This window comes from Rhopilema esculentum, chromosome 11 (genome assembly GCF_057945365.1).
Source record: "Rhopilema esculentum isolate cy_ngs chromosome 11, ASM5794536v1, whole genome shotgun sequence".
Taxonomy (NCBI): Eukaryota; Metazoa; Cnidaria; class Scyphozoa; order Rhizostomeae; family Rhizostomatidae; genus Rhopilema; species Rhopilema esculentum.
In genome coordinates this window covers 8168145-8196024 of record NC_142825.1, presented here as the reverse complement: position 1 = coordinate 8196024, position 27880 = coordinate 8168145, and the positions used below count along the sequence as shown (strand labels likewise).

Genomic DNA, 27880 nt, shown 5'->3' with positions numbered 1-27880 from the left:
TGATCAGTGGCCTTTACTTTCACGACTTAAACTCTAAAAACTTTGTTTAGGCAGTTTGCTAGATGGTTATGCGAAATTATCTGTATATTATGCAGGGTTATAAACGAAATTATGGACTTGTCGTCACATTTAGCTTAGCCGTGCTCGTCCAAAAACCCTTAAATTAATCCCTGTTTTAGAACATGGAAAATTAATTCATCTGTTTGAAGATGATAACGTGGGCCAAGAGAAGTATTTGTGTTCTTTCTTAGGGTATTGAAGTATTTGGAGCTGCTGCAACTAAGAGCAAACTTGAGAGTAGATGTTCACACGATAAAACTAAAACTGAAACAAAATCACATATAGCTTCTTGCTAGTCATGCCAAAAAGTTGTAATTGTCTCTTTAAAGTTTGGCTCATCATTCTTTATCACCCAAGTTTTGGCATAGCCTCTTGCAAAAAACCTCCAACAATATTTTATCAAAAGTTCAATGCATTTAAAAACACCTAACATTATTGTATAAATGTTGTAAAAATATAAAGAGTTCTTTGGATTTTCTTTGAAATAATGCTGCTTGTCCCTGTACAAGCCATGGCCCCTAAACTTTTATTTTCTATCTTTTAAATTGTATTATTTTAGTATAAGGTCCTACATATCGCTCTAACTCAAGTCGGTAATGACTTCTACAAAAAAGATGCATGAAATGCAAACCTTTGCTTGCTCAGTTCAGTCTACGCCTTTAATTCATTTATTAAAATAGTTATGCTTCTGGACATTCGTTTATGAAGCTGTAAGTGAACTCATTGCCTGAGGAGGAGGCTATCCCAGCAACCACTGCAAAAAAGGAGGATGCTATGAAAAAATGGCGACATGTTCGGAAATTTATCATATATATATACACGTGTAATGTAAGGTGTGTAGATAATAGTTATTTTAATGTTTCTTGCCATTGCAAAACTTTGAAGACATATCTTATCGTGTTTCCAAGTTTTTTGAATTAAATTATTGTTTCTACTTGCAGAAGTAATGGAAAAGACGGTGTTGCAGAGATTACCCGCGCACGTGCATTTGGTAGAAAACTGAGAAAAAGACCACCGCCAGTCGTTTGAAGGGCATTTAAAAACAGGTATGTGTTAATAACAAATATGTACATAATCATATCGTTCGGTTCCGATCTGTTTCAGAAAGAAAAGCCAGCTTGAAACAAAACGAAACTGACAAAACAGGGAGGAGGGGGGCTGTTTCTTCTGCAAAAATTATGAAAACAAAAGGTGTAAGGGCAAGTAGGCCAAGAAACGGTCAACTTTTTGACATTTACAGCTCAGTTCCCTCACCCTTTACAACTATATACATTCTTAGCATCAAGGGTGCAAAGCCGTGGAGCTCAGGGGGCGTTGACCCCTTGTTTCCCCCCCATTTTCAAGAAAGATTTTTGTTTCAAATAGGTCCTTGTTTATCTTGTGGTGAAGATACTTTTAATAAAATGTCATTTTTAAAATGCAATTTGGTTTTTTCTTCAAAAGGACCAGATTTTGGAGGGACGATATGGGACCCCTATTCCATTTGTCATGACCATCTTTCCAACTGAAAGTCATTCAACAACCCTTAAATAAATCCAGCCTTCACAAGGCTGGCATGGATGTACCTACTCAAGCCAGTTCTAGGTAGGCACAATATCTCCTCCCTTGGAAGATTTTATGGCTGGCAATGCCAATGTAAGTCTTTTTTAGTTCAGCAAAATACATTTCTATGGTCTATGGAAAAAGTTTCCTTGAAAAATTGGATTGCTTATATATAAAATAATAATTTTTTCAGAGAAAATTTTGAGTGTTGAGGATACACAAAATGCTTTGCATTCTAGTCATTGAAATTTGATTTTTATTTCTATTTTGAAAAATAAAGAGCATTTAAAGATATCTATTTAAACAGATATATATTTGGTTTTGGGAGCCTTCAGAATCGCAGGCAAATCCCTCATCACTTGATAAAATTGTGATATAAATGTTTACTTTTTTATACCACCACCTTTCTTTATCTGAAAACAATGCTACTTATATTTGAGTGAGAAGTTTAATAAATGTTTTTAATCTGAATATGATGAGCCCAAATTATTTCTTGCGAAAATTTATGTATCCTTTATAGGAATGTTGTATTGGTCTCGAGGCCTTCCTGGGAATAAATTGTGGCATTTCTCACCCCTAGACTGTTTTAGGCTTGCGATGAAATGCTGTTGGTGTTTTGCCTTATTTCTACAAAAGTTTAATTACATAGTATTTGGAGCTTTAAAAAATCCCCATTCTTAAGTCATTTCTTCAGTTTTCACACAACTTTAACAATGAATATCACTGATGGAATAACGATAAAGGAAAGCTTATGAATATTGCCAGGGATCTTTACTAAAGTTAATACCAAAATTTTAACCCATCTTGCTGTAGGAACTGGATACTAGCGTAAAACCAATAGCTTACAGAAAGTGAGCTTTCCACAGGCCTCGCCGTTTGAGGCAAGCTATGAATTGCTCTCCTAAACAGAACATGAAGGGAGATTCGCACTTCTAAAATTTCCATTCATTTGCCCCTTTTCCTATTCAGAGAATCCTGTTCTTTTAAATACTTTAAGTAAAGGGGGTACCTAAGTCACGGTTAAAGCAAAATACAAATTGAAAGAAATAAAACAGCATACTTCTGACTGAGGCTATTAAAGGCAACCAACAGATACTAAAGGGGCTTAAGTCATCTTTTGATTGTCTTTAAAATACCTTCTATGTGTTACTGATTTAGCCTGCCTCAGCAAATGAGGGGAGTGATTCACAGCTCACCTATACAAATAGTAACAGCCAGGCCTGCTTTCCAGCAAGGGGCCATTGACAAAGGCTTTCAAATTAAACTGCAGCTCCTAAGAATGATGGATGCCTAATGATCTGATATTTAGCACACAACAGGCACCAAATATTTGTTACATATTGCTTATTGTCATAGGCTTAAATAGTATAGCCTAAAATGTAATCGTTGCCCCATTTCAAAAATATGGCAAGCTCCTTTGTAACCCCTTTACTTTTCTTGCTGATGACGCCCAATTAACGAGTGTAGATCAGAACAAATACGGCACAAATTGTGTCTAAACTGGAAGCCTTTTGTTTAAAATTTCAACTTAATTTACCTTCTGAAAATAGTATTTTGAAAACATGCTAACACAGGTCTATGATGAAAAATGCGACTTAGTTTTTACAAGCACTGGGTTAGAAGATGATTGCAAATTGTCATATAATAATGGTTTTTGCAGCAATAGAGGTAAAAATGAAATTTACAGGGCTACTTCTAGCTCCGATGTTACAGTCATTTGGTCCTTGTTTGATTGCATTAAAGTGTTGTCACAACAGCTCTTCAAAATGATTATGATGACCCAGTAGGGTAGGCAAGGCTGGTAAAGCACATCAAAATAAAAAGCACATAAAAAGCAATTTCTTGTTTTTTGTCACCTTATTAGTTTCCAGCGCTTTGATCACAAAAAGAGCATGCGATTTAACACACTCCTTGGTGTAGGGAGGCATGTCCCAGCAGATGCGAGTGTGATCGCATGCCTTTCCTAGGAAGGCGTGGTCCCTGTCACCACTAAATTTTTATCTTAACATGTTTATCCTGATACCTTGACATTGTTTATCCTTATACCTTGACTTTTTCAAGTTGCAAATGGTTTGTTTAGATTTCTTTAACTTTTTTAGATCATGATAATACAAACACAAAACAGGAAAAATGGTCCTAGTTCTTCAACATTCCTTGACTGCTGTCATCAAATACCTTGTTTCACTTCTACTAATTACATAGACACAGAAAAGGCCATTGTATCACAAAGAGGGCTAAAATATTATGGGAAATGACTTAACATGGCATACCCTTCTGTTAGACTTCTATTTCAACTGGTTTATGTATATGGATGTGGATTGGTACTTTTTGTGTTTTTGTGGATATGGAGTTGTGTACAGCAGGATGTTAAAACCGAATGTATTTTGGTAATATATTTGTCATTTCGAGACATAATATTTTCACAGTTGAGATGACCTTTTTTCTATATGTCTTCCACCCAAAAAGTTTAGTCTCTTTCTTGGTATATAACTTTTCACATTTTGAAGAGACTCTTAATATATTTTTCCATATTTTTAGACATCACAACAGTGTTGCCAGAAAGTGATCCAGATTCCAATCTACACGACAGTACCAATCTAAGCCATGAAATTTTAGAAGATTCAGAAACTTGTTTCTTAAGAGAAAAATGACTTCTGCAAGTGAAAAATTGCTTTATTCTATAAGAATGATAATTATCATGGAGTGTTCCTTGACTGCTGTCAAAGAGGTTGTTGCCCTTCAGTCTCTCACGGATCGATCGAAAAAGCAATTGAATTGTATAGCAGGTGAACAGAGTATGAAAAATAACTTACTCTGGCATGTTCCTTCTGTTGGTCTTTTATTTCAACTGATTTAAGAATGGATGTGGATTGGTGCTTTTCCTGTTTCTGTTTTGTACGAAGGTATGTACAGCAGGTTTCAATCTTGAACCTATTTGAATTTTTTAATTGTGGGATATTTCATGCTTGAAGGCAATAATTATGAGAATCGTTTTTGGCTTCCTCATCACATTTAGAAAATGATGTAAACGTATCATTGGTGCTTTTTTCTTGAAAGTAATAAATGATTTAAATTGTGAATGAGCTGGAGCATATTTTAAGGAATCTATTCGCCATTTCAACATATGTTTTTTCATTACTGTAAAGTTTATCTTTACTCGAGTCACTTTTATTTTGATATGTTGGTGGTCTTGACAGCCCAATGTGTTCTTGCGAAGACAGCTATTTCATTTTGGTTTTTTTTGACTTTTTTATTTTGAAAGAGTTTGTGAAGATTCTTTTGTCATTATTTTAGACCTGACAACAGTGTTGCCAAAAAGTGATCGAGATTCGATTCTACATGACACAACCAATCGAAACCATGATATTTTAGAAGGTTCAGAAACTTGTTTCTTAAGAGAAAAATGACTTTCTGCAAGCGAAAAATGGTTCCCTTCTGTAAGAATGATAACTCTCTAGAGGATTCCTCGACTGCTGCCATCAAAGAGAGTGTTGTCCTAGATTGGTGGTTATTTTAGACGCCACAACAGTATTGCCAGAAAGTGATCCAGATTCAAATCTACATGACACTATCAATCGAAACCATGTCATTTTAGAAGGTTCAGAAACTTGTGTTTCTTCAGAGAAAAATGACTTTCTGCAAGTGAAAAATTGCTCGATTTTGTGAGAATGATAATTTTTCTGAAGGTTTCCTCGACTGCTGTCATCATAGAAATTGTTGACCCTTAGCTCTTCAAGTAGAGACTGAAAAACCCACTGTGTTGCATCGATGTCGAGAAGAGTATTGGAAAAAGCTGACTATAGCATGTTCCTTCTATTGGACTTTCATTTCAACTGATTTAAGAATGGATGTGGATTGATGGTTTTCTTGTTTCTGTTTTTACGAGGGTATGTACAGCAGGTTTTCAATCTTGGACCTATTTGAATTTTTCAATTCTGGGATATTTCATCTTTGAAGCGAATAATTATGAGATTCGTTTTTTGGCTGCGTCATCACATTTAGAAGAAAGTGTAAAGGTCTCATGGATGCTTGTTTCTTGAAATCTAATGATTTAATTTGTGAATGAGCTGGAACCTTTTTTAAGGAATCTATTCGCCATTTAAAGATATGTTTTTTTCATTACTGTCAAGTTTATCTCTTCTCGAGTCACTTTTATTTTGATATGTTGGTCTTGACAGCTCAATGTGTTCTTGTGAAGACAGCTATTTCATTTTGGTTTTTTTTGACTTTTTTATTTTGATAGAGTTTGTGAAGATTCTCTTTGTCATTATTTTAGACCTGACAACAGTATTGCCAGAATGTGATCCAGATACCAATCTACATGGCACTTCCAATCGAAACCATGTCATTTTAGAAGGTTCAGAAACTTGTGTTTCTTCAGAGAAAAATGACATTCTGCAAGTGAAAAATTGCTCGATTTTGTGAGAATGATAATTTTTCTGAAGGTTTCCTCGACTGCTGTCATCATAGAAATTGTTGACCCTTAGCTCTTCAAGTAGAGACTGAAAAACCCACTGTGTTGCATCGATGTCGAGAAGAGTATTGGAAAAAGCTGACTGTAGCATGTTCCTTCTATTGGACTTTCATTTCAACTGATTTAGGAATGGATGTGGATTGATGGTTTTCTTGTTTCTGTTTTTACGAGGGTATGTACAGCAGGTTTTCAATCTTGGACCTATTTGAATTTTTTAATTCTGGGATATTTCATCTTTGAAGCGAATAATTATGAGATTCGTTTTTTGGTTGCGTCATCACAATTAGAAGAAAGTGTAAAGGTATCATGGGTACTTGTTTCTTGGAATGTAATAAATGATTTAATTTGTGAATGAGCTGGAGCATTTTTTTAGGACTCTATTCGCCATTTAAAGATATTTTTTTTTCATTACTGTCAAGTTTATCTCTTCTTGGCTCACTTTTATTTTTATGTGTTGGTCTTGACAGCTCAATGTGTTCTTGTGAAGACAGCTATTTCATTTTGGTTTTTTTTGACTTTTTTATTTTTAAAGAGTTTGTGAAGATTCTTTTGTCATTATTTTAGACCTGACAACAGTGTTTCCAGAAAGTGATCCAGATTCGATTCTAAATAGCACTACCAATCGAGACCATGAAATTTTAGAAGATTCAGAAATTTGTTTCCTCAGAGGAAAATGACTTTCTGCAAGTGAAAAATTGCTCGATTTTGTGAGAATGATAATTTTCCTGGAGGGTTCCTCGACTGCTGTCATCAGAGATGTTTTTGCCCCTTAGCTCTTCAAGTAGAGACTGAAAAACCCACTGTGTTGCATCGATGTTGAAAAGGGTATTGGAAAAAGCTGACTGTAGCATGTTCCTTCTGTTGGACTTTCATTTCAACTGATTTAAGAATGGATGTCGATTGGTGGTCTTCTTGTTTCTGTTTCTACGAAGGTATGTACAGCAAGTTTTCAATCTTGAACATATTTGAATTATTGAATTCTTCGATATTTCATCTTTGAAGAGAATAATTATGAGAATCGTTTTTTGGCTGCGTCATCACATTTAGAAGAAAGTGTAAAGGTCTCATGGGTGCTTGTTTCTTTGAATGTAATAAATGATTTAATTTGTGTATGAGCTGGAGCATTTTTAAGGAATATATTCGCCATTTCAAGATATGTTTTTTATTACTGTCAAGTTCATCTCTTCTCGAGTCACTTTATTTTGATATGTTGGTGGTCTTGACAGCCCAATGTGTTCTTGCGAAGACAGCTATTTCATTTTGGTTTTTTTTGACTTTTTTATTTTGAAAGAGTTTGTGAAGATTCTTTTGTCATTATTTTAGACCTGACAACACTGTTGCCAGAATGTGATCGAGATACCAATCTACATGACACTTCCAACCGAAACCATGAAATTTTAGAAGATTCAGAAATTTGTTTCCTCAGAGGAAAATGACTTTCTGCAAGTGAAAAATTGCTCGATTTTGTGAGAATGATAATTTTCCTGAAGGTTTCCTCGAGTGCTGGCTTCAGAGAGGTTGTTGCCCCTTAGCTCTTCAAGTAGAGACTGAAAAACCCACTATGTTGCATCGATTTCGAAAAGAGTATTGGAAAAAGCTGACTGTAGCATGTTCCTTCTGTTGGACTTTCATTTCAACTGATTTAAGAATGGATGTCGATTGGTGGTCTTCTTGTTTCTGTTTCTACGAGGGTATGTACAGCAGGTTTTCAATCTTGGACCTATTTGAATTTTTTAATTCTGGGATATTTCATCTTTGAAGCGAATAATTATGAGATTCGTTTTTTGGTTGCGTCATCACAATTAGAAGAAAGTGTAAAGATATCATGGGTACTTGTTTCTTGGAATGTAATAAATGATTTAATTTGTGAATGAGCTGGAGCATTTTTTTAGGACTCTATTCGCCATTTAAAGATATTTTTTTTTCATTACTGTCAAGTTTATCTCTTCTTGGCTCACTTTTATTTTTATGTGTTGGTCTTGACAGCTCAATGTGTTCTTGTGAAGACAGCTATTTCATTTTGGTTTTTTTTGACTTTTTTATTTTTAAAGAGTTTGTGAAGATTCTTTTGTCATTATTTTAGACCTGACAACAGTGTTTCCAGAAAGTGGTCCAGATTCGATTCTAAATAGCACTACCAATCGAGACCATGAAATTTTAGAAGATTCAGAAATTTGTTTCCTCAGAGGAAAATGACTTTCTGCAAGTGAAAAATTGCTCGATTTTGTGAGAATGATAATTTTCCTGGAGGGTTCCTCGACTGCTGTCATCAGAGATGTTTTTGCCCCTTAGCTCTTCAAGTAGAGACTGAAAAACCCACTGTGTTGCATCGATGTTGAAAAGAGTATTGGAAAAAGCTGACTGTAGCATGTTCCTTCTGTTGGACTTTCATTTCAACTGATTTAAGAATGGATGTCGATTGGTGGTCTTCTTGTTTCTGTTTCTACGAAGGTATGTTCAGCAAGTTTTCAATCTTGAACCTATTTGAATTATTGAATTCTTCGATATTTCATCTTTGAAGAGAATAATTATGAGATTCGTTTTTTGGTTGCGTCATCACAATTAGAAGAAAGTGTAAAGGTCTCATGGGTACTTGTTTCTTGTAATGTAATAAATGATTTAATTTGTGAATGAGCTGGAGCATTTTTTAAGGAATCTATTCGCCATTTAAAGATATTTTTTTTCATTACTGTCAAGTTTATCTCTTCTTGGCTCACTTTTATTTTTATGTGTTGGTCTTGACAGCTCAATGTGTTCTTGTGAAGACAGCTATTTCATTTTGGTTGTTTTTGACTGTTTTTTTTGAAAGAGTTTGTGACGATTCTTTTTGTCATTATTTTAGACCTGACAGCAGTGTTTCCAGAAAGTGGTCCAGATTCGATTCTACATAGCACTACCAATCGAGACCATGAAATTTTAGAAGATTCAAAAATTTGTTTCCTCAGAGGAAAATGACTTTCTGCAAGTGAAAAATTGCTCGATTTTGTAAGAATGATAATTTTCCTGAAGGTTTCCTCGAGTGCTGTCTTCAGAGAGGTTGTTGCCCCTTAGCTCTTCAAGTAGAGACTGAAAAACCCACTGTGTTGCATCGATGTCGAAAAGAGTATTGGAAAAAGCTGACTATAGCATGTTTCTTCTGTTGGACTTTCATTTCAACTGATTTAAGAATGGATGTGGATTGGTGGTCTTCTTGTTTCTGTTTCTACGAGGGTATGTACAGCAGGTTTTCTATCTTGAACATATTTGAATTATTGAATTCTTCGATATTTCATCTTTGAAGAGAATAATTATGAGAATCGTTTTTTGGCTGCGTCATCACATTTAGAAGAAAGTGTAAAGGTCTCATGGGTGCTTGTTTCTTTGAATGTAATAAATGATTTAATTTGTGTATGAGCTGGAACCTTTTTTTAAGGAATCTATTCGCCATTTAAAGATATGTTTTTTCATTACTGTCAAGTTTATCTCTTCTCGAGTCACTTTTATTTTGATATGTTTGTCTTGACAGCTCAATGTGTTCTTGTGAAGACAGCTATTTCATTTTGGTTGTTTTTTACTTTTTTATTTCGAAAGAGTTTCTGAAGATTCTTTTGTCATTATTTTAGACCTGACAACAGTGTTGCCAGAAAGTGATCTAGATTCGATTCTACATAGCACTACCAATCGAGACCATGAAATTTTAGAAGATTCAGAAATTTGTTTCCTCAGAGGAAAATGACTTTCTGCAAGTGAAAAATTGCTCGATTTTGTGAGAATGATAATTTTCCTGGAGGGTTCCTCGACTGCTGTCATCAGAGATGTTTTTGCCCCTTAGCTCTTCAAGTAGAGACTGAAAAACCCACTGTGTTGCATCGATGTCGAGAAGAGTATTGGAAAAAGCTGACTGTAGCATGTTCCTTCTGTTGGACTTTCATTTCAACTGATTTAAGAATGGATGTCGATTGGTGGTCTTCTTGTTTCTGTTTCTACGAAGGTATGTAGAGCAAGTTTTCAATCTTGAACCTATTTGAATTATTGAATTCTTCGATATTTCATCTTTGAAGAGAATAATTATGAGATTCGTTTTTTGGTTGCGTCATCACAATTAGAAGAAAGTGTAAAGGTCTCATGGGTACTTGTTTCTTGTAATGTAATAAATGATTTAATTTGTGAATGAGCTGGAGCATTTTTTAAGGAATCTATTCGCCATTTAAAGATATTTTTTTTCATTACTGTCAAGTTTATCTCTTCTTGGCTCACTTTTATTTTTATGTGTTGGTCTTGACAGCTCAATGTGTTCTTGTGAAGACAGCTATTTCATTTTGGTTGTTTTTGACTGTTTTTTTTGAAAGAGTTTGTGACGATTCTTTTTGTCATTATTTTAGACCTGACAACAGTGTTTCCAGAAAGTGGTCACGATTCGATTCTACATAGCACTACCAATCGAGACCATGAAATTTTAGAAGATTCAAAAATTTGTTTCCTCAGAGGAAAATGACTTTCTGCAAGTGAAAAATTGCTCGATTTTGTAAGAATGATAATTTTCCTGAAGGTTTCCTCGAGTGCTGTCATCATAGAGGTTGTTACCCCTTAGCTCTTCAAGTAGAGACTGAGAAACCCACTGTGTTGCATCGATGTCGAAAAGAGTATTGGAAAAAGCTGACTATAGCATGTTTCTTCTGTTGGACTTTCATTTCAACTGATTTAAGAATGGATGTGGATTGGTGGTCTTCTTGTTTCTGTTTCTACGAGGGTATGTACAGCAGGTTTTCTATCTTGAACATATTTGAATTATTGAATTCTTCGATATTTCATCTTTGAAGAGAATAATGATGAGAATCGTTTTTTGGCTGCGTCATCACATTTAGAAGAAAGTGTAAAGGTCTCATGGGTGCTTGTTTCTTTGAATGTAATAAATGATTTAATTTGTGTATGAGCTGGAACCTTTTTTTGAGGAATCTATTCGCCATTTAAAGATATGTTTTTTCATTACTGTCAAGTTTATCTCTTCTCGAGTCACTTTTATTTTGATATGTTTGTCTTGACAGCTCAATGTGTTCTTGTGAAGACAGCTATTTCATTTTGGTTGTTTTTTACTTTTTTATTTCGAAAGAGTTTCTGAAGATTCTTTTGTCATTATTTTAGACCTGACAACAGTGTTGCCAGAAAGTGATCTAGATTCGATTCTACATAGCACTACCAATCGAGACCATGAAATTTTAGAAGATTCAGAAATTTGTTTCCTCAGAGGAAAATGACTTTCTGCAAGTGAAAAATTGCTCGATTTTGTGAGAATGATAATTTTCCTGGAGGGTTCCTCGACTGCTGTCATCAGAGATGTTTTTGCCCCTTAGCTCTTCAAGTAGAGACTGAAAAACCCACTGTGTTGCATCGATGTCGAGAAGAGTATTGGAAAAAGCTGACTGTAGCATGTTCCTTCTGTTGGACTTTCATTTCAACTGATTTAAGAATGGATGTCGATTGGTGGTCTTCTTGTTTCTGTTTCTACGAAGGTATGTAGAGCAAGTTTTCAATCTTGAACCTATTTGAATTATTGAATTCTTCGATATTTCATCTTTGAAGAGAATAATTATGAGATTCGTTTTTTGGTTGCGTCATCACAATTAGAAGAAAGTGTAAAGGTCTCATGGGTACTTGTTTCTTGTAATGTAATAAATGATTTAATTTGTGTATGAGCTGGAACCTTTTTTTAAGGAATCTATTCGCCATTTAAAGATATGTTTTTTCATTACTGTCAAGTTTATCTCTTCTCGAGTCACTTTTATTTTGATATGTTTGTCTTGACAGCTCAATGTGTTCTTGTGAAGACAGCTATTTCATTTTGGTTGTTTTTTACTTTTTTATTTCGAAAGAGTTTCTGAAGATTCTTTTGTCATTATTTTAGACCTGACAACAGTGTTGCCAGAAAGTGATCTAGATTCGATTCTACATAGCACTACCAATCGAGACCATGAAATTTTAGAAGATTCAGAAATTTGTTTCCTCAGAGGAAAATGACTTTCTGCAAGTGAAAAATTGCTCGATTTTGTGAGAATGATAATTTTCCTGGAGGGTTCCTCGACTGCTGTCATCAGAGATGTTTTTGCCCCTTAGCTCTTCAAGTAGAGACTGAAAAACCCACTGTGTTGCATCGATGTCGAGAAGAGTATTGGAAAAAGCTGACTGTAGCATGTTCCTTCTGTTGGACTTTCATTTCAACTGATTTAAGAATGGATGTCGATTGGTGGTCTTCTTGTTTCTGTTTCTACGAAGGTATGTAGAGCAAGTTTTCAATCTTGAACCTATTTGAATTATTGAATTCTTCGATATTTCATCTTTGAAGAGAATAATTATGAGATTCGTTTTTTGGTTGCGTCATCACAATTAGAAGAAAGTGTAAAGGTCTCATGGGTACTTGTTTCTTGTAATGTAATAAATGATTTAATTTGTGTATGAGCTGGAACCTTTTTTTAAGGAATCTATTCGCCATTTAAAGATATGTTTTTTCATTACTGTCAAGTTTATCTCTTCTCGAGTCACTTTTATTTTGATATGTTTGTCTTGACAGCTCAATGTGTTCTTGTGAAGACAGCTATTTCATTTTGGTTGTTTTTTACTTTTTTATTTCGAAAGAGTTTCTGAAGATTCTTTTGTCATTATTTTAGACCTGACAACAGTGTTGCCAGAAAGTGATCTAGATTCGATTCTACATAGCACTACCAATCGAGACCATGAAATTTTAGAAGATTCAGAAATTTGTTTCCTCAGAGGAAAATGACTTTCTGCAAGTGAAAAATTGCTCGATTTTGTGAGAATGATAATTTTCCTGGAGGGTTCCTCGACTGCTGTCATCAGAGATGTTTTTGCCCCTTAGCTCTTCAAGTAGAGACTGAAAAACCCACTGTGTTGCATCGATGTCGAGAAGAGTATTGGAAAAAGCTGACTGTAGCATGTTCCTTCTGTTGGACTTTCATTTCAACTGATTTAAGAATGGATGTCGATTGGTGGTCTTCTTGTTTCTGTTTCTACGAAGGTATGTAGAGCAAGTTTTCAATCTTGAACCTATTTGAATTATTGAATTCTTCGATATTTCATCTTTGAAGAGAATAATTATGAGATTCGTTTTTTGGTTGCGTCATCACAATTAGAAGAAAGTGTAAAGGTCTCATGGGTACTTGTTTCTTGTAATGTAATAAATGATTTAATTTGTGTATGAGCTGGAACCTTTTTTTAAGGAATCTATTCGCCATTTAAAGATATGTTTTTTCATTACTGTCAAGTTTATCTCTTCTCGAGTCACTTTTATTTTGATATGTTTGTCTTGACAGCTCAATGTGTTCTTGTGAAGACAGCTATTTCATTTTGGTTGTTTTTTACTTTTTTATTTCGAAAGAGTTTCTGAAGATTCTTTTGTCATTATTTTAGACCTGACAACAGTGTTGCCAGAAAGTGATCTAGATTCGATTCTACATAGCACTACCAATCGAGCCCATGAAATTTTAGAAGATTCAGAAATTTGTTTCCTCAGAGGAAAATGACTTTCTGCAAGTGAAAAATTGCTCGATTTTGTGAGAATGATAATTTTCCTGAAGGTTTCCTCGAGTGCTGTCTTCAGAGATGTTGTTGCCCCTTAGCTCTTCAAGTAGAAACTGAAAAACCCACTGTGTTGCATCGATGTCGAAAAGAGTATGGGAAAAAGCTAACAGTGGCATGTTCCTTCTGTTGGACTTTCATTTCAACTGATTTAAGAATGGATGTGGATTGGTGGTTTTCTTGTTTGTGTTTCTACGAAGGTATGTACAGCAGGTTTTCAATCTTGGACCTATTTGAATTTTTTAATTCTGGGATATTTCATCTGTGAAGAGAATAATTATGAGATTCGTTTTTTGGTTGCGTCATCACAATTAGAAGAAAGTGTAAAGGTCTCATGGGTCCTTGTTTCTTTGAATATAATAAATGATTTAATTTGCGTTTGAGCTGGAGCATTTTTAAGGAATCTATTCGCCATTTCAAGATATGTTTTTTATTACTGTCAAGTTCATCTCTTCTCGAGTCACTTTTATTTTGATATGTTGGTGGTCTTGACAGCCCAATGTGTTCTTGCGAAGACAGCTATTTCATTTTGGTTTTTTTTGACTTTTTTATTTTGAAAGAGTTTGTGACGATTCTTTTTGTGATTATTTTAGACCTGACAACAGTGTTTCCAGAAAGTGGTCCAGATTCGATTCTACATAGCACTACCAATCGAGACCATGAAATTTTAGAAGATTCAGAAATTTGTTTCCTCAGAGGAAAATGACTTTCTGCAAGTGAAAAATTGCTCGATTTTGTGAGAATGATAATTTTCCTGAAGGTTTTCTCGAGTGCTGTCTTCAGAGAGGTTGTTGCCCCTTAGCTCTTCAAGTAGAGACTGAAAAACCCACTGTGTTGCATCGATGTCGAAAAGAGTATTGGAAAAAGCTGACTGTAGCATGTTCCTTTTGTTGGTCTTTTATTTCAACTGATTTAAGAATGGATGTGGATTGGTGGTCTTCTTCTTTCTGTTTCTACGAAGGTATGTACAGCAGGTTTTCAATCTTGAACCTTTTTGAATTTTTTAATTCTGGGATATTTCATCTTTGAAGCGAATAATTATGAAAATCGTTTTTTGGCTGCGTCATCACATTTAGAAGAAAGTGTAAAGGTCTCATGGATGCTTGTTTCTTGAAATCTAATGATTTAATTTGTGAATGAGCTGGAACCTTTTTTAAGGAATCTATTCGCCATTTAAAGATATGTTTTTTCATTACTGTCAAGTTTATCTCTTCTTGGCTCACTTTTATTTTTATGTGTTGGTCTTGACAGCTCAATGTGTTCTTTTGAAGACAGCTATTTCATTTTGGTTGTTTTTGACTGTTTTATTTTGAAAGAGTTTGTGACGATTCTTTTTGTCATTATTTTAGACCTGACAACAGTGTTTCCAGAAAGTGGTCCAGATTCGATTCTACATAGCACTACCAATCGAGACCATGAAATTTTAGAAGATTCAGAAATTTGTTTCCTCAGAGGAAAATGACTTTCTGCAAGTGAAAAATTGCTCGATTTTGTGAGAATGATAATTTTCCTGAAGGTTTCCTCGAGTGCTTTCATCATAGAGGTTGTTACCCCTTAGCTCTTCAAGTAGAGACTGAAAAACCCACTATGTTGCATCGATGTCGAAAAGAGTATGGGAAAAAGCTGACAGTGGCATGTTCCTTCTGTTGGACTTTCATTGCAACTGATTTAAGAATGGATGTGGATTGGTGGTCTTCTTGTTTCTGTTTCTACGAGAGTATGTACAGCAGGTTTTCAATCTTGAATCTATTTGAATTATTGAATTCTTCGATATTTCATCTTTGAAGAGAATAATTATGAGATTCGTTTTTTGGTTGCGTCATCACATTTAGAAGAAAGTGTAAAGGTCTCATGGATGCTTGTTTCTTGAAATCTAATGATTTAATTTGTGAATGAGCTGGAACCTTTTTTAAGGAATCTATTCGCCATTTAAAGATATGTTTTTTCATTACTGTCAAGTTTATCTCTTCTTGGCTCACTTTTATTTTTATGTGTTGGTCTTGACAGCTCAATGTGTTCTTTTGAAGACAGCTATTTCATTTTGGTTGTTTTTGACTGTTTTATTTTGAAAGAGTTTGTGACGATTCTTTTTGTCATTATTTTAGACCTGACAACAGTGTTTCCAGAAAGTGGTCCAGATTCGATTCTACATAGCACTACCAATCGAGACCATGAAATTTTAGAAGATTCAGAAATTTGTTTCCTCAGAGGAAAATGACTTTCTGCAAGTGAAAAATTGCTCGATTTTGTGAGAATGATAATTTTCCTGAAGGTTTCCTCGAGTGCTGTCATCATAGAGGTTGTTACCCCTTAGCTCTTCAAGTAGAGACTGAAAAACCCACTATGTTGCATCGATGTCGAAAAGAGTATGGGAAAAAGCTGACAGTGGCATGTTCCTTCTGTTGGACTTTCATTGCAACTGATTTAAGAATGGATGTGGATTGGTGGTCTTCTTGTTTCTGTTTCTACGAGGGTATGTACAGCAGGTTTTCAATCTTGAATCTATTTGAATTATTGAATTCTTCGATATTTCATCTTTGAAGAGAATAATTATGAGATTCGTTTTTTGGTTGCGTCATCACAATTAGAAGAAAGTGTAAAGGTCTCATGGGTACTTGTTTCTTGGAATGTAATAAATGATTTAATTTGTGAATGAGCTGGAGCATTTTTTAAGGAATCTATTCGCCATTTAAAGATATTTGTTTTCATTACTGTCAAGTTTATCTCTTCTTGGCTCACTTTTATTTTTATGTGTTGGTCTTGACCGCTCAATGTGTTCTTGTGAAGACAGCTATTTCATTTTGGTTGTTTTTGACTGTTTTTTTTGAAAGAGTTTCTGACGATTCTTTTTGTCATTATTTTAGACCTGACAACAGTGTTTCCAGAAAGTGATAGAGATTCGATTCTACATAGCACTACCAATCGAGACCATGAAATTTTAGAAGATTCAGAAATTTGTTTCTTCAGAGGAAAATGACTTTCTGCAAGTGAAAAATTGCTCGATTTTGTGAGAATGATAATTTTGCTGAACTTTTCTTCGACTGCTGTCATCATAGAGGTTGTTGCCCCTTAGCTATTCAAGTAGAGACTGAAAATCACTGTGCTGCATGGATGTCGAGAAGAGTATTGGAAAAAGCTGTCTATAACATGTTCCTTCTGTTGGACTCTCATTTCAACTGATTTAAGAATGGATGTCGATTGGTGGTCTTCTTGTTTCTGTTTCTACGAGGGTATGTACAGCAGGTTTTCAATCTTGAAGCTATTTGAATTTTTGAATTCCGGGATATTTCATCTTTGAAGATAATAATTATGAGAATCGTTTTTTGGCTGCCTCATCAAATTTATTAGAAAGTGTAAAGGTCTCAAGGGTGCTTGTTTCTTTGAATGTAATAAATGATTTAAATTGTGAATGAGCTGGAGCATTTTTTTAGGACTCTATTCGCCATTTAAAGATATTTTTTTTTCATTACTGTCAAGTTTATCTCTTCTTGGCTCACTTTTATTTTTATGTGTTGGTCTTGACAGCTCAATGTGTTCTTTTGAAGACAGCTATTTCATTTTGGTTGTTTTTGACTGTTTTATTTTGAAAGAGTTTGTGACGATTCTTTTTGTCATTATTTTAGACCTGACAACAGCGTTTCCAGAAAGTGGTCCAGATTCGATTCTACATAGCACTACCAATCGAGACCATGAAATTTTAGAAGATTCAGAAATTTGTTTCCTCAGAGGAAAATGACTTTCTGCAAGTGAAAAATTGCTCGATTTTGTGAGAATGATAATTTTCCTGAAGGTTTCCTCGAGTGCTGTCATCATAGAGGTTGTTACCCCTTAGCTCTTCAAGTAGAGACTGAAAAACCCACTCTGTTGCATCGATGTCGAAAAGAGTATGGGAAAAAGCTGACAGTGGCATGTTCCTTCTGTTGGACTTTCATTTCAACTGATTTAAGAATGGATGTGGATTGGTGGTCTTCTTTTTTCTGTTTCTACGAAGGTATGTACAGCAGGTTTTCAATCTTGAACCTATTTGAATTATTGAATTCTTCGATATTTCATCTTTGAAGAGAATAATTATGAGATTCGTTTTTTGGTTGCGTTATCACAATTAGAAGAAAGTGTAAAGGTCTCATGGGTACTTGTTTCTTGGAATGTAATAAATGATTTAATTTGTGAATGAGCTGGAGCATTTTTTAAGGAATCTATTCGCCATTTAAAGATATTTTTTTTCATTACTGTCAAGTTTATCTCTTCTTGGCTCACTTTTATTTTTATGTGTTGGTCTTGACATCCCAATGTGTTCTTGTGAAGACAGCTATTTCATTTTGGTTGTTTTTGACTGTTTTATTTTGAAAGAGTTTGTGACGATTCTTTTTGTCATTATTTTAGACCTGACAACAGTGTTTCCAGAAAGTGGTCCAGATTCGATTCTACATAGCACTACCAATCGAGACCATGAAATTTTAGAAGATTAAGAAATTTGTTTCTTCAGAGGAAAATGACTTTCTGCAAGTGAAAAATTGCTCGATTTTGTGAGAATGATAATTTTGCTGAACTTTTCTTCGACTGCTGTCATCATAGAGGTTGTTGCCCCTTAGCTATTCAAGTAGAGACTGAAAATCACTGTGCTGCATGGATGTCGAGAAGAGTATTGGAAAAAGCTGTCTATAACATGTTCCTTCTGTTGGACTCTCATTTCAACTGATTTAAGAATGGATGTGGATTGGTGGTCTTCTTGTTTCTGTTTCTACGAGGGTATGTACAGCAGGTTTTCAATCTTGAAGCTATTTGAATTATTGAATTCCGGGATATTTCATCTTTGAAGATAATAATTATGAGAATCGTTTTTTGGCTGCCTCATCAAATTTATTAGAAAGTGTAAAGGTCTCAAGGGTGCTTGTTTCTTTGAATGTAATAAATGATTTAAATTGTGAATGAGCTGGAGCATTTTTTAAGGAATATATTCGCCATTTATAGATATGTTTCTTTATTACTGTGAAGTTCATCTCTTCTCGAGTCACTTTTATTTTGATATGTTGGTCTTGACAGCTCAATGTGTTCTTGTGAAGACAGCTATTTCATTTTGGTTTTTTTTGACTTTTTTATTTTGAAAGAGTTTGTGAAGATTCTTTTGTCATTTTTTTAGACCTGACAACAGTGTTTCCAGAAAGTGATCGAGATTCGATTCTACATGACAGAACCAATCGAGAACGTGAAATTTTAGAAGATTCAGAAATTTGTTTCCTCAGAGGAAAATGACTTTCTGCAAGTGAAAAATTGCTCGATTTTGTGAGAATGATAATTTTCCTGAAGGTTTCCTTGACTGCTGTCATCATAGAGGTTGTTGCCCCTTAGCTATTCAAGTAGAGACTGAAAATCACTGTGCTGCATGGATGTCGAGAAGAGTATTGGAAAAAGCTGTCTATAACATGTTCCTTCTGTTGGACTCTCATTTCAACTGATTTAAGAATGGATGTGGATTGGTGGTCTTCTTGTTTCTGTTTCTACGAGGGTATGTACAGCAGGTTTTCAATCTTGAAGCTATTTGAATTATTGAATTCCGGGATATTTCATCTTTGAAGATAATAATTATGAGAATCGTTTTTTGGCTGCCTCATCAAATTTATTAGAAAGTGTAAAGGTCTCAAGGGTGCTTGTTTCTTTGAATGTAATAAATGATTTAAATTGTGAATGAGCTGGAGCATTTTTAAAGGAATATATTCGCCATTTATAGATATGTTTCTTTATTACTGTGAAGTTCATCTCTTCTCGAGTCACTTTTATTTTGATATGTTGGTCTTGACAGCTCAATGTGTTCTTGTGAAGACAGCTATTTCATTTTGGTTTTTTTTGACTTTTTTATTTTGAAAGAGTTTGTGAAGATTCTTTTGTCATTTTTTTAGACCTGACAACAGTGTTTCCAGAAAGTGATCGAGATTCGATTCTACATGACAGAACCAATCGAGACCGTGAAATTTTAGAAGATTCAGAAATTTGTTTCCTCAGAGGAAAATGACTTTCTGCAAGTGAAAAATTGCTCGATTTTGTGAGAATGATAATTTTCCTGAAGGTTTCCTTGACTGCTGTCATCATAGAGGTTGTTGCCCCTTAGCTATTCAAGTAGAGACTGAAAATCACTGTGCTGCATGGATGTCGAGAAGAGTATTGGAAAAAGCTGTCTATAACATGTTCCTTCTGTTGGACTCTCATTTCAACTGATTTAAGAATGGATGTGGATTGGTGGTCTTCTTGTTTCTGTTTCTACGAGGGTATGTACAGCAGGTTTTCAATCTTGAAGCTATTTGAATTATTGAATTCCGGGATATTTCATCTTTGAAGATAATAATTATGAGAATCGTTTTTTGGCTGCCTCATCAAATTTAGAAGAAAGTGTAAAGGTCTCAAGGGTGCTTGTTTCTTTGAATGTAATAAATGATTTAAATTGTGAATGAGCTGGAGCATTTTTTAAGGAATATATTCGCCATTTATAGATATGTTTCTTCATTACTGTCAAGTTCATCTCTTCTCGAGTCACTTTTATTTTGATATGTTGGTCTTGACAGCTCAATGTGTTCTTGCGAAGACAGCTATTTCATTTTGGTTTTTTTTGACTTTTTTATTTTGAAAGAGTTTGTGAAGATTCTTTTGTCATTTTTTTAGACCTGACAACAGTGTTTCCAGAAAGTGATCGAGATTCGATTCTACATGACACAACCAATCGAGACCGTGAAATTTTAGAAGATTCAGAAATTTGTTTCCTCAGAGGAAAATGACTTTCTGCAAGTGAAAAATTGCTCGATTGTGTGAGAATGATAATTTTCCTGAAGGTTTCCTTGACTGCTGTCATCATAGAGGTTGTTGCCCCTTAGCTATTCAAGTAGAGACTGAAAATCACTGTGCTGCGTCGATGTCGAGAGGAGTATTGGAAAAAGCCGACTGTTGCATGTTCCTTCTGTTGGACTTTCATTTCAACTGATTTAAGAATAGATGTGGATTGGTAGTCTTCTTGTTTCTGTTTCTACGAGGGTATGTACAGCAGGTTTTCAATCTTGAACTTATTTGAATTATTGAATTCTGGGATATTTCATCTTTGAAGATAATAATTATGAGAATCGTTTTTTGGCTGCCTCATCAAATTTAAAAGAAAGTGTAAAGGTCTCAAGGGTGCTTGTTTCTTTGAATGTGATAAATGATTTAATTTGTGAATGAGCTGGAGCATTTTTTAAGGAATCTATTCGCCATTTAAAGATATGTTTTTTCATTACTGTCAAGTTTATCTCTTCTCGGCTCACTTTTTTTTATGTGTTGCTCCTGACAGCTCAATCTGTTCTTGTGAAGACAGCTATTTCATTTTGGTTGATTTTGACTTTTTTATTTTGAAAGAGTTTGTGAAGATTTTTTTTGTCATTATTTTAGACCTGACAACAGTGTTTCCAGAAAGTGATCGAGATTCGATTCTACATGACACAACCAATCGAGACCATGAAATTTTAGAAGATTCAGAAATTTGTTTCCTCAGAGGAAAATGACTTTCTGCAAGTGAAAAATTGCTCGATTTTGTGAGAATGATAATTTTGCTGAACTTTTCTTCGACTGCTGTCATCATAGAGGTTATAGCCCCTTAGCTATTCAAGTAGAGACTGAAAATCACTGTGCTGCATGGATGTCGAGAAGAGTATTGGAAAAAGCTGTCTATAACATGTTCCTTCTGTTGGACTCTCATTTCAACTGATTTAAGAATGGATGTGGATTGGTGGTCTTCTTGTTTCTGTTTCTACGAGGGTATGTACAGCAGGTTTTCAATCTTGAACCTATTTGAATTTTTTTATTCTGGGATATTTCATCTTTGAAGAGAATAATTATGAGAATCGTTTTTTGGCTGCCTCAACAAATTTAGAAGAAAGTGTAAAGGTCTCAAGGGTGCTTGTTTCTTTGAATGTAATAAATGATTTAATTTGTGAATGAGCTGGAACCTTTTTTTAAGGAATCTATTCGCCATTTAAAGATATGTTTTTTCATTACTGTCAAGTTTATCTCTTCTCGGCTCACTTTTTTTTATGTGTTGCTCCTGACAGCTCAATCTGTTCTTGTGAAGACAGCTATTTCATTTTGGTTGTTTTTGACTTTTTTATTTTGATAGAATTTGTGAAGATTCTTTTTGTCATTATTTTAGACCTGACAACAGTGTTGTCAGAATGTGATCCAGATGCCAATCTACATGACACTTCCAATCGAAACCATGATATTTTAGAAGATTCAGAAATTTCTATCTTGAGAGGAAAATTACTTTCTGCAAATGAAAAATTGCTCGATTCTGTCAGAATGATAATTTTCCTGGAGGATTCCTTGACTGCTGTCATCATAAAGGTTGTTGCCCCTTAGCTATTCAAGTAAAGACTGGAAAACCCACTGTGTTACATCGATGTCGAAAAGAGTATTGAAAAAAGCTGACTGTAGCATGTTCCTTCTGTTGGACTTTCAGTTCAACTGATTTAAGAATGGATGTGGATTGGTGCTCTTGATGTTTCTGTTTCTACGAAGGTATGTCCAGCAAGTTTTCTATCTTGAACCTATTTGAATTTTTTATTTCTGGGATATTTCATCTTTGAAGAGAATAATTATGAGAATCGTTTTTTGGCTGCGTCATCACATTAAGAAAAAAATGTAAAGGTCTCATTGGTGCTTGTTTCTTGGAATCTAAAAAATGATTTAATTTGTGTATGAGCTGGAGCATTTTTTAAGGAATATATTCTTCATTTAAAGGTATGTTTTTTCATTACTGTCAAGTTTATCTCTTCTCGAGTCACTTTTATTTTGATATGTTGGTCTTGACAGCTCAATGTGTTCTTGTGAAGAGAGCTATTTCATTTTGGTTGTTTTTGACTTTTTTATTTTGATAGAGTTTGTGAAGATTCCTTTTGTCAATATTTTAGACCCCACAACAATGCTGCCAGAATGTGATCCAGATTCGATTCTACATGACACTACCAATCGAGATTATGTCATTTTAGATGATTCAGAAATTTGTTTCTTCAGAGGAAAATGACTTTCTGCAAGTGAAAAATTGTTCGATTCTGCAAGAATGATAATTTCCCGGAGGATTCCTTGACTGCTGCCATCAAGGAGAGTGTTGTCCTGGATTGGTGGTTATTTTAGACGCCACAACAGTGTTGCCAGAAAGTGATCGAGATTCGATTCCATATGACACTACAAATCGAGACCATGAAATTTTAGAAGATTGAGAAATTTGTTTCCTCAGAGGAAAATGACTTTCTGCAAGTGAAAAATTGCTCGATTTTGTGAGAATGATAATTTTCCTGAAGGTTTTCTCGAGTGCTGTCTTCACAGATGTTGTTGCCCCTTAGCTCTTCAAGTAGAGACTGAAAAACACACTGTGTTGCATCGATGTCGAAAAGAGTATGGGAAAAAGCTGACTATATGTTCTTTCTGTTGGACTTTCATTTCAACTGATTTAAGAATGGATGTGGATTGGTGCTCTTCATGTTTCTGTTGGTATAAAGGTTAGTATAGAAGATCTTCAATCTTGAACTTACTTTGTTTTTTCTTGGTTTTTCTATCGTTGAAAAGGAAGATTTTTCAGTTTTTCTACAGAGCTATTACTTCTGAGCTTTTCAACATACTATCCGCGTAAAGGGTTGGCAATGCATGTTTCCATTCCTTTGCATGTTGACTTTATAGCCTAGAATATATGTTGTAATATGATTTTATAGATTATGAAAGGCTTTAAAATGGTAAGATTTGATTAATTTATGTCGATTCATGCCACAACGTTTTCTTGTCCGTAGTTGATTCATTTTGTTTTTCCTGAAATTTTTACCTTCTTTTAATATTTATTCCAGTTTTTTATATTTCTTTGCAAATCATCACCCGATTTTTAAAATGTAATAATATCTTTGAAATTTTATTTGCTTTTCTATAATTTCTGCATAGAGATGAAACGTTGCTCGATTTGAGAAGAATCCCCTTTTGAATTTCTCATTTTGAAAGAAATTGAGATTTTCAAGTTCTTTTATTATCTCCTTTGAATAAATATTTTTGACTCTTGCATTTGTTACTTTGTCTTCAAATACATTTATTTTGCAGTATTTGATAATTTTTTAGGTGTCACCACTAGTCTCGTGACGAAGTTAGCATATCCTTTATCAGTGGAGCCGGTTGAAAGATGCCATTTTCGGAGGTATTGCCTTTCAAAACATATTCATAGCACTATTCGTAACTCATGTTTCTGTATTCAATTGCAAAGGTTAACACATGCTTCGAGTGCCTGTAAACATTAAGCCCCTTTATCAAATCATTTGTCGCCTATGTAATCAGTCCTTGCCTCTTCTGTTCATTTGATTATTTTATGCAACTATCAATCTCGCAATTTTCTCCCTAAACCTCCAATTTTGTATTTTGCGGCAAAACATTGTTCTATTTGCTTGTTAAGAATCTTTTTCAAAATTCGCTGACAGAGAAATAAATTTTACACGCTTATTGTCATCCGTTTTCAGAGGTCCATTGTTCAGAGGAAACTAATCAAGTGAAAGAAGAAATGAGAAGAGGATGATCACAAAAAGAAGATTACAAGAAGAAGATTACAAGAAGAAGGGTCACAAGAGGAAAGTCACAAGAAGATGAACTAGTAGAAAACTTTCTGAAGATGAGAATTGTTACCAAGGACAGCATTGTGTACATTTATTATAGTAAGTGGATTAGAAGTGCAGTATTTGCTGGCATACACATGCGCGTTAGAAAAAAATTGTCCCTCTTTATGAGTCTGGAAGGACGTTTAGATCTATTCGAAAGATACTTATGCAAAAAAGGCGCCGGTCTTTGGGAAATGAGCACGATAAGAGACGCGTAAAGCAAGGCAGCGCTTACCGTTTTAAGTGACAGAAGTGTGTCTTTCGAAGACGTGGACTGGGTAGGGGTGGGGATGGTGGGGGGGGGGGGAGGAGTTTTGTTTTTAACTGGGAACATTTTGAATGTTTTGAAATAGGCATGCCAGCATTAACTGCATTTTTATTCCAACATAGGGAATGGTCATTTAAGCAGCAGTTTCGTTAGGCTAGTTTTCAGTTTCGAAATTACTCAAGATGACAATAACAGGATGGAACCTCCCCCTTTTTAGCTGCTAATACATGAATCGTCCTTCAAGTTTGCTTTTGAGTTTTGATAAGAATAATCAAGCATAATTAAAAGGGCATAATCAAGCATAAATTAAAACCTTGCAAAACAGCAGTTTGTCCCCTCATTTTAGTTGAAATTTACGGTGATTTTCTTAAGTCCTTTCCATGATGCAGTTATTTCATCACTCTCTCCAGTTAGTCAAATGAGACATTTTTGCAAGTTTTTCAAGGAATGATATCCTGGCTCCTTTCAGTAGACCTTTGTTATAAGTCGTAAGGAACACAAAATATCATGAGTTATTTTGCAAATAGACTTTATAAGGTAAGGATTTTAAGTAAGGATAATCTGCTTGAATGACCAATTCAGGACTTCCTACAATCACCTGAGTTATAATTTAACCAGGGAAGGGACCTTGACTAGGTTATAATCCAAAACACGTAACGTCAGATGGCAGTTGCATGGTTTCAAACAAGGGATATGGCTTGCTTAAAGGACAGTAGTATTTTTCTCGCCATTGGACAGTGGAGGAGAACAAGCAAAAAGGATGGAAGAAAAGAAAATACTCTTCATGTGAAATCCACATAACGAATGGATGAGAACTTTGAGGCATGCCTTGGCAAGAAGGAACACTACAGGCTACATAACGAATGGAGACCACGGTTGAAGCCATGGCTTCAAAAATACGAGATTTTTCAAGCAACCCGGAGTAAGGTGGTGAACTGCAAAGCACAGATGGTCTAAGGAGCAAAGAAGATCATTTTATCATTTCTACTCTTTTTATCTTGTTCTTCCCTATGAAATTTTTCATTTCTTCTCTATTCACCTTGTTCTTCCTAATATTGTTTTATAGTCCTTTTTATTTATTTCTCACTTTTATTTTATAGCTCCTGAATACCCCCCCCCCAAATATTTAATAAAAATGAGTATTTTCTCTCCACCCAAAAGGTACTTATTCGTTCCATCAAACTCACTTTCACGAAATTTTCCCGAACACATGAAAACGAAAAACGTCGAGTTTCTGACTTCAAGTCGTAAGTAGGAATAGATCTACATTTTCGAATGTTTAAAGTTTGGCAGACATTTTAGCGACTGCTGAATATCTCGATGTCTTCCTTTTGTCTGAAAACATTTACCATCAGATGTTTAAGCGCTGTTGAAAATCCCCCTTATTCGACTTTCATTGAAGCCTTTGATATTTGCCTAAGGATATTTCTTTTCTTCGTAACTTGCCTGATTTTTCTTATGAGCTCGTTTCTTCCCTGTTACCTCTGTGACTCTCATTAAAGTACCAAACAACAGACCCAAAGATACAAGCAGGAAGAAATACCACCAAAGATGAAGCTCGCGTGGTTTGGATTTACAAGAGCATGGTGCTGTGCCTGTGCGTCACCTTGTTCGCAAATTTCTGCAGCTCCCGCGTTTGATAGCAAGGATTTAATAATAGAACAATCTTGGGGTTTAAATAAACTAAAGACTCAGGTGGTTAGAGGATGTACTGCTTGTAAAATTGGAAACTGCGTGTAAATTGTAGTTGTGTATAAATAGTAATTATAATGCTGGTGCAAAATTCATATGATAAGGCTTTTCACGGGTGCCCTTAACCTCAAATTTTACTGAGTTGGGATAAAACTAAGTTGGGGGATGGTTGTCACTTTACGCACTGGTCTTTCCCCCTAAAAATAGTTTTTAGTTTTCACGCTACCAGCATATCCCTTTCAAAAGCCTAATTGGGTCATTTTCTTAAAGAAACTTTGGTCATTCAAATACTTTGGTGTAATTTGGATGTCTTTTGGCCATGTCTCCAACAAGCTACCCGAAGAGCCCCCTCTGTAAACCAAAATTCTGAAACTCTTTGATCTGTTTGTCGTGCCTGGGCAAGGAAACCTCTGCATATTTAGAAAGGTTTGGCTTACAAAAACAAACCTTCCAGAATTTTCGTCTATTTTTCCAAGGACAATGAAAACTTCAGAAATTACAGTTCCCTTTTGATTTCTTTGATGGTTTTGAAATTCCGTCTCTTCCCACGTCTTGATTCTACAATTCGTTCAGTATATTCCAATTTTTAGCTTCTTAGAGCTTCTAGACGAAGCACATGCTCTATCATATGGTTTTGCACCTGCATCGTGTCTGCACATTTTCTTAACGACTTCTTGTATTAGGGATTGGGAACAAGGAATGTTTGTGCGGACACACCCCCACCCCGCCCCGCCATGCTGGGCCTCTTCCCACGGAGTGCTTCGACGTCCTGCCTGCGCTGCAAGATTCTGATGGGCTCCAGCTGGTCGTTCTCCGCTTCATCCTGTCTTTCCATCTTTGCAAGTTTGCCCTTCATCTCAAAGGTAAGAGGATTTATTCTCTCTTCCATTATTTCTTTAATTGCTTGTCATCTTTGCTTGTATATTGTACACATTTAACCAGTATCCAAATTCATCATTGGGACGAAGGATAGGTAGCATAAGGTTTCTTCAAACATAGGGTGGGTTCAATGTTTTTGGTCACTTTCTCAATGATAGGTAACTTTAACGGCGAGTGAATCATATTGCATTAGAGTATTCTCTTTGCTGCAACGATGTCTTGGTGAATGGGAGTGCCGCAATGGGAACGAAAGGCTGCGATCTAGCAACTAAAAGTGTTGATCGGGGTTGTGTTGTAAGGATAGCAATTTCTGATCTGTCCTGGCTCTCTAGTCGGGTGCGAGGGTTTTTGGTATACGTAATTATTTTTATTGTTATTTGATTTACCCTATCGGTCAAGGGTACGGCGAAACGTTCTGTTGAATAGGTAACCTTGCAGTTCATCATGTTATGTGCGCCTGTTATCATTTACTAGTTTAAGGATTTTTTTATTTTGTAAGGTTAACTAATAACTAATTTTACCAGCAGTAATGACCCTTTAAACGGTCCTAATCTTATGCATTATTTCTATAAAATCTTCTTATAAAAACCAACAAGCTAGTAAAAATAATGTTATCATACTGCAATAATTTTTATAATTATGCTTTCTAAGTTTCTATAACGTTAAGCTAACAAGACGGTAGTTTTTTAGCTAGCCTGCTTCTAACGTTTACAAGAAAATATTGCAATGTGCTTAACAGAAATCAGGTCAGGT

General features: G+C 35.1%; 1 protein-coding gene across 6 annotated transcripts; it reads left to right on the top strand.

The window, feature by feature from the left end:
* Positions 1-27880, top strand: LOC135693912 (uncharacterized). Of its 6 annotated transcripts, none has more exons than XM_089111215.1 (28): positions 1-893; positions 1002-1106; positions 4141-4505; positions 4897-5489; positions 5879-6248; positions 6641-7008; positions 7400-8527; positions 8919-9286; positions 9679-10046; positions 10438-10805; positions 11198-11565; positions 12167-12325; positions 12927-13085; positions 13645-13845; positions 14239-14606; positions 14995-15362; positions 15751-16118; positions 16510-16875; positions 17269-17636; positions 18029-18394; positions 18786-19151; positions 19543-19908; positions 20300-20665; positions 21056-21421; positions 21813-22180; positions 22573-23160; positions 23762-23837; positions 24154-27880. In XM_089111215.1, exons 11-15 carry the CDS (start codon positions 11523-11525, stop codon positions 14349-14351), a joined length of 675 nt encoding a protein of 224 aa, XP_088967341.1. In that variant the 5' UTR covers positions 1-893; positions 1002-1106; positions 4141-4505; positions 4897-5489; positions 5879-6248; positions 6641-7008; positions 7400-8527; positions 8919-9286; positions 9679-10046; positions 10438-10805; positions 11198-11522; the 3' UTR covers positions 14352-14606; positions 14995-15362; positions 15751-16118; positions 16510-16875; positions 17269-17636; positions 18029-18394; positions 18786-19151; positions 19543-19908; positions 20300-20665; positions 21056-21421; positions 21813-22180; positions 22573-23160; positions 23762-23837; positions 24154-27880. The 6 variants fall into 6 exon arrangements, with proteins under 6 accessions (XP_088967341.1, XP_088967343.1, XP_088967342.1 ...); XM_089111218.1 differs by having other exon boundaries at positions 837-893; positions 1005-1106; XM_089111217.1 differs by lacking the exon at positions 18029-18394.

Bases quoted from the DNA above. Each gene is read 5' to 3' on its own strand.
- LOC135693912 (XM_089111219.1), top strand. From the start codon at position 11,523: ATGGATGTCGATTGGTGGTCTTCTTGTTTCTGTTTCTACGAAG. The intron at 12,326-12,926 runs GTATGTAGAGCA...TTTGCCCCTTAG, and splicing joins TTGTTTCTGTTTCTACGAAG to CTCTTCAAGTAGAGACTGAA. The intron at 13,086-13,644 runs GTATGTAGAGCA...ATTTTCCTGAAG, and splicing joins TTGTTTCTGTTTCTACGAAG to GTTTCCTCGAGTGCTGTCTT.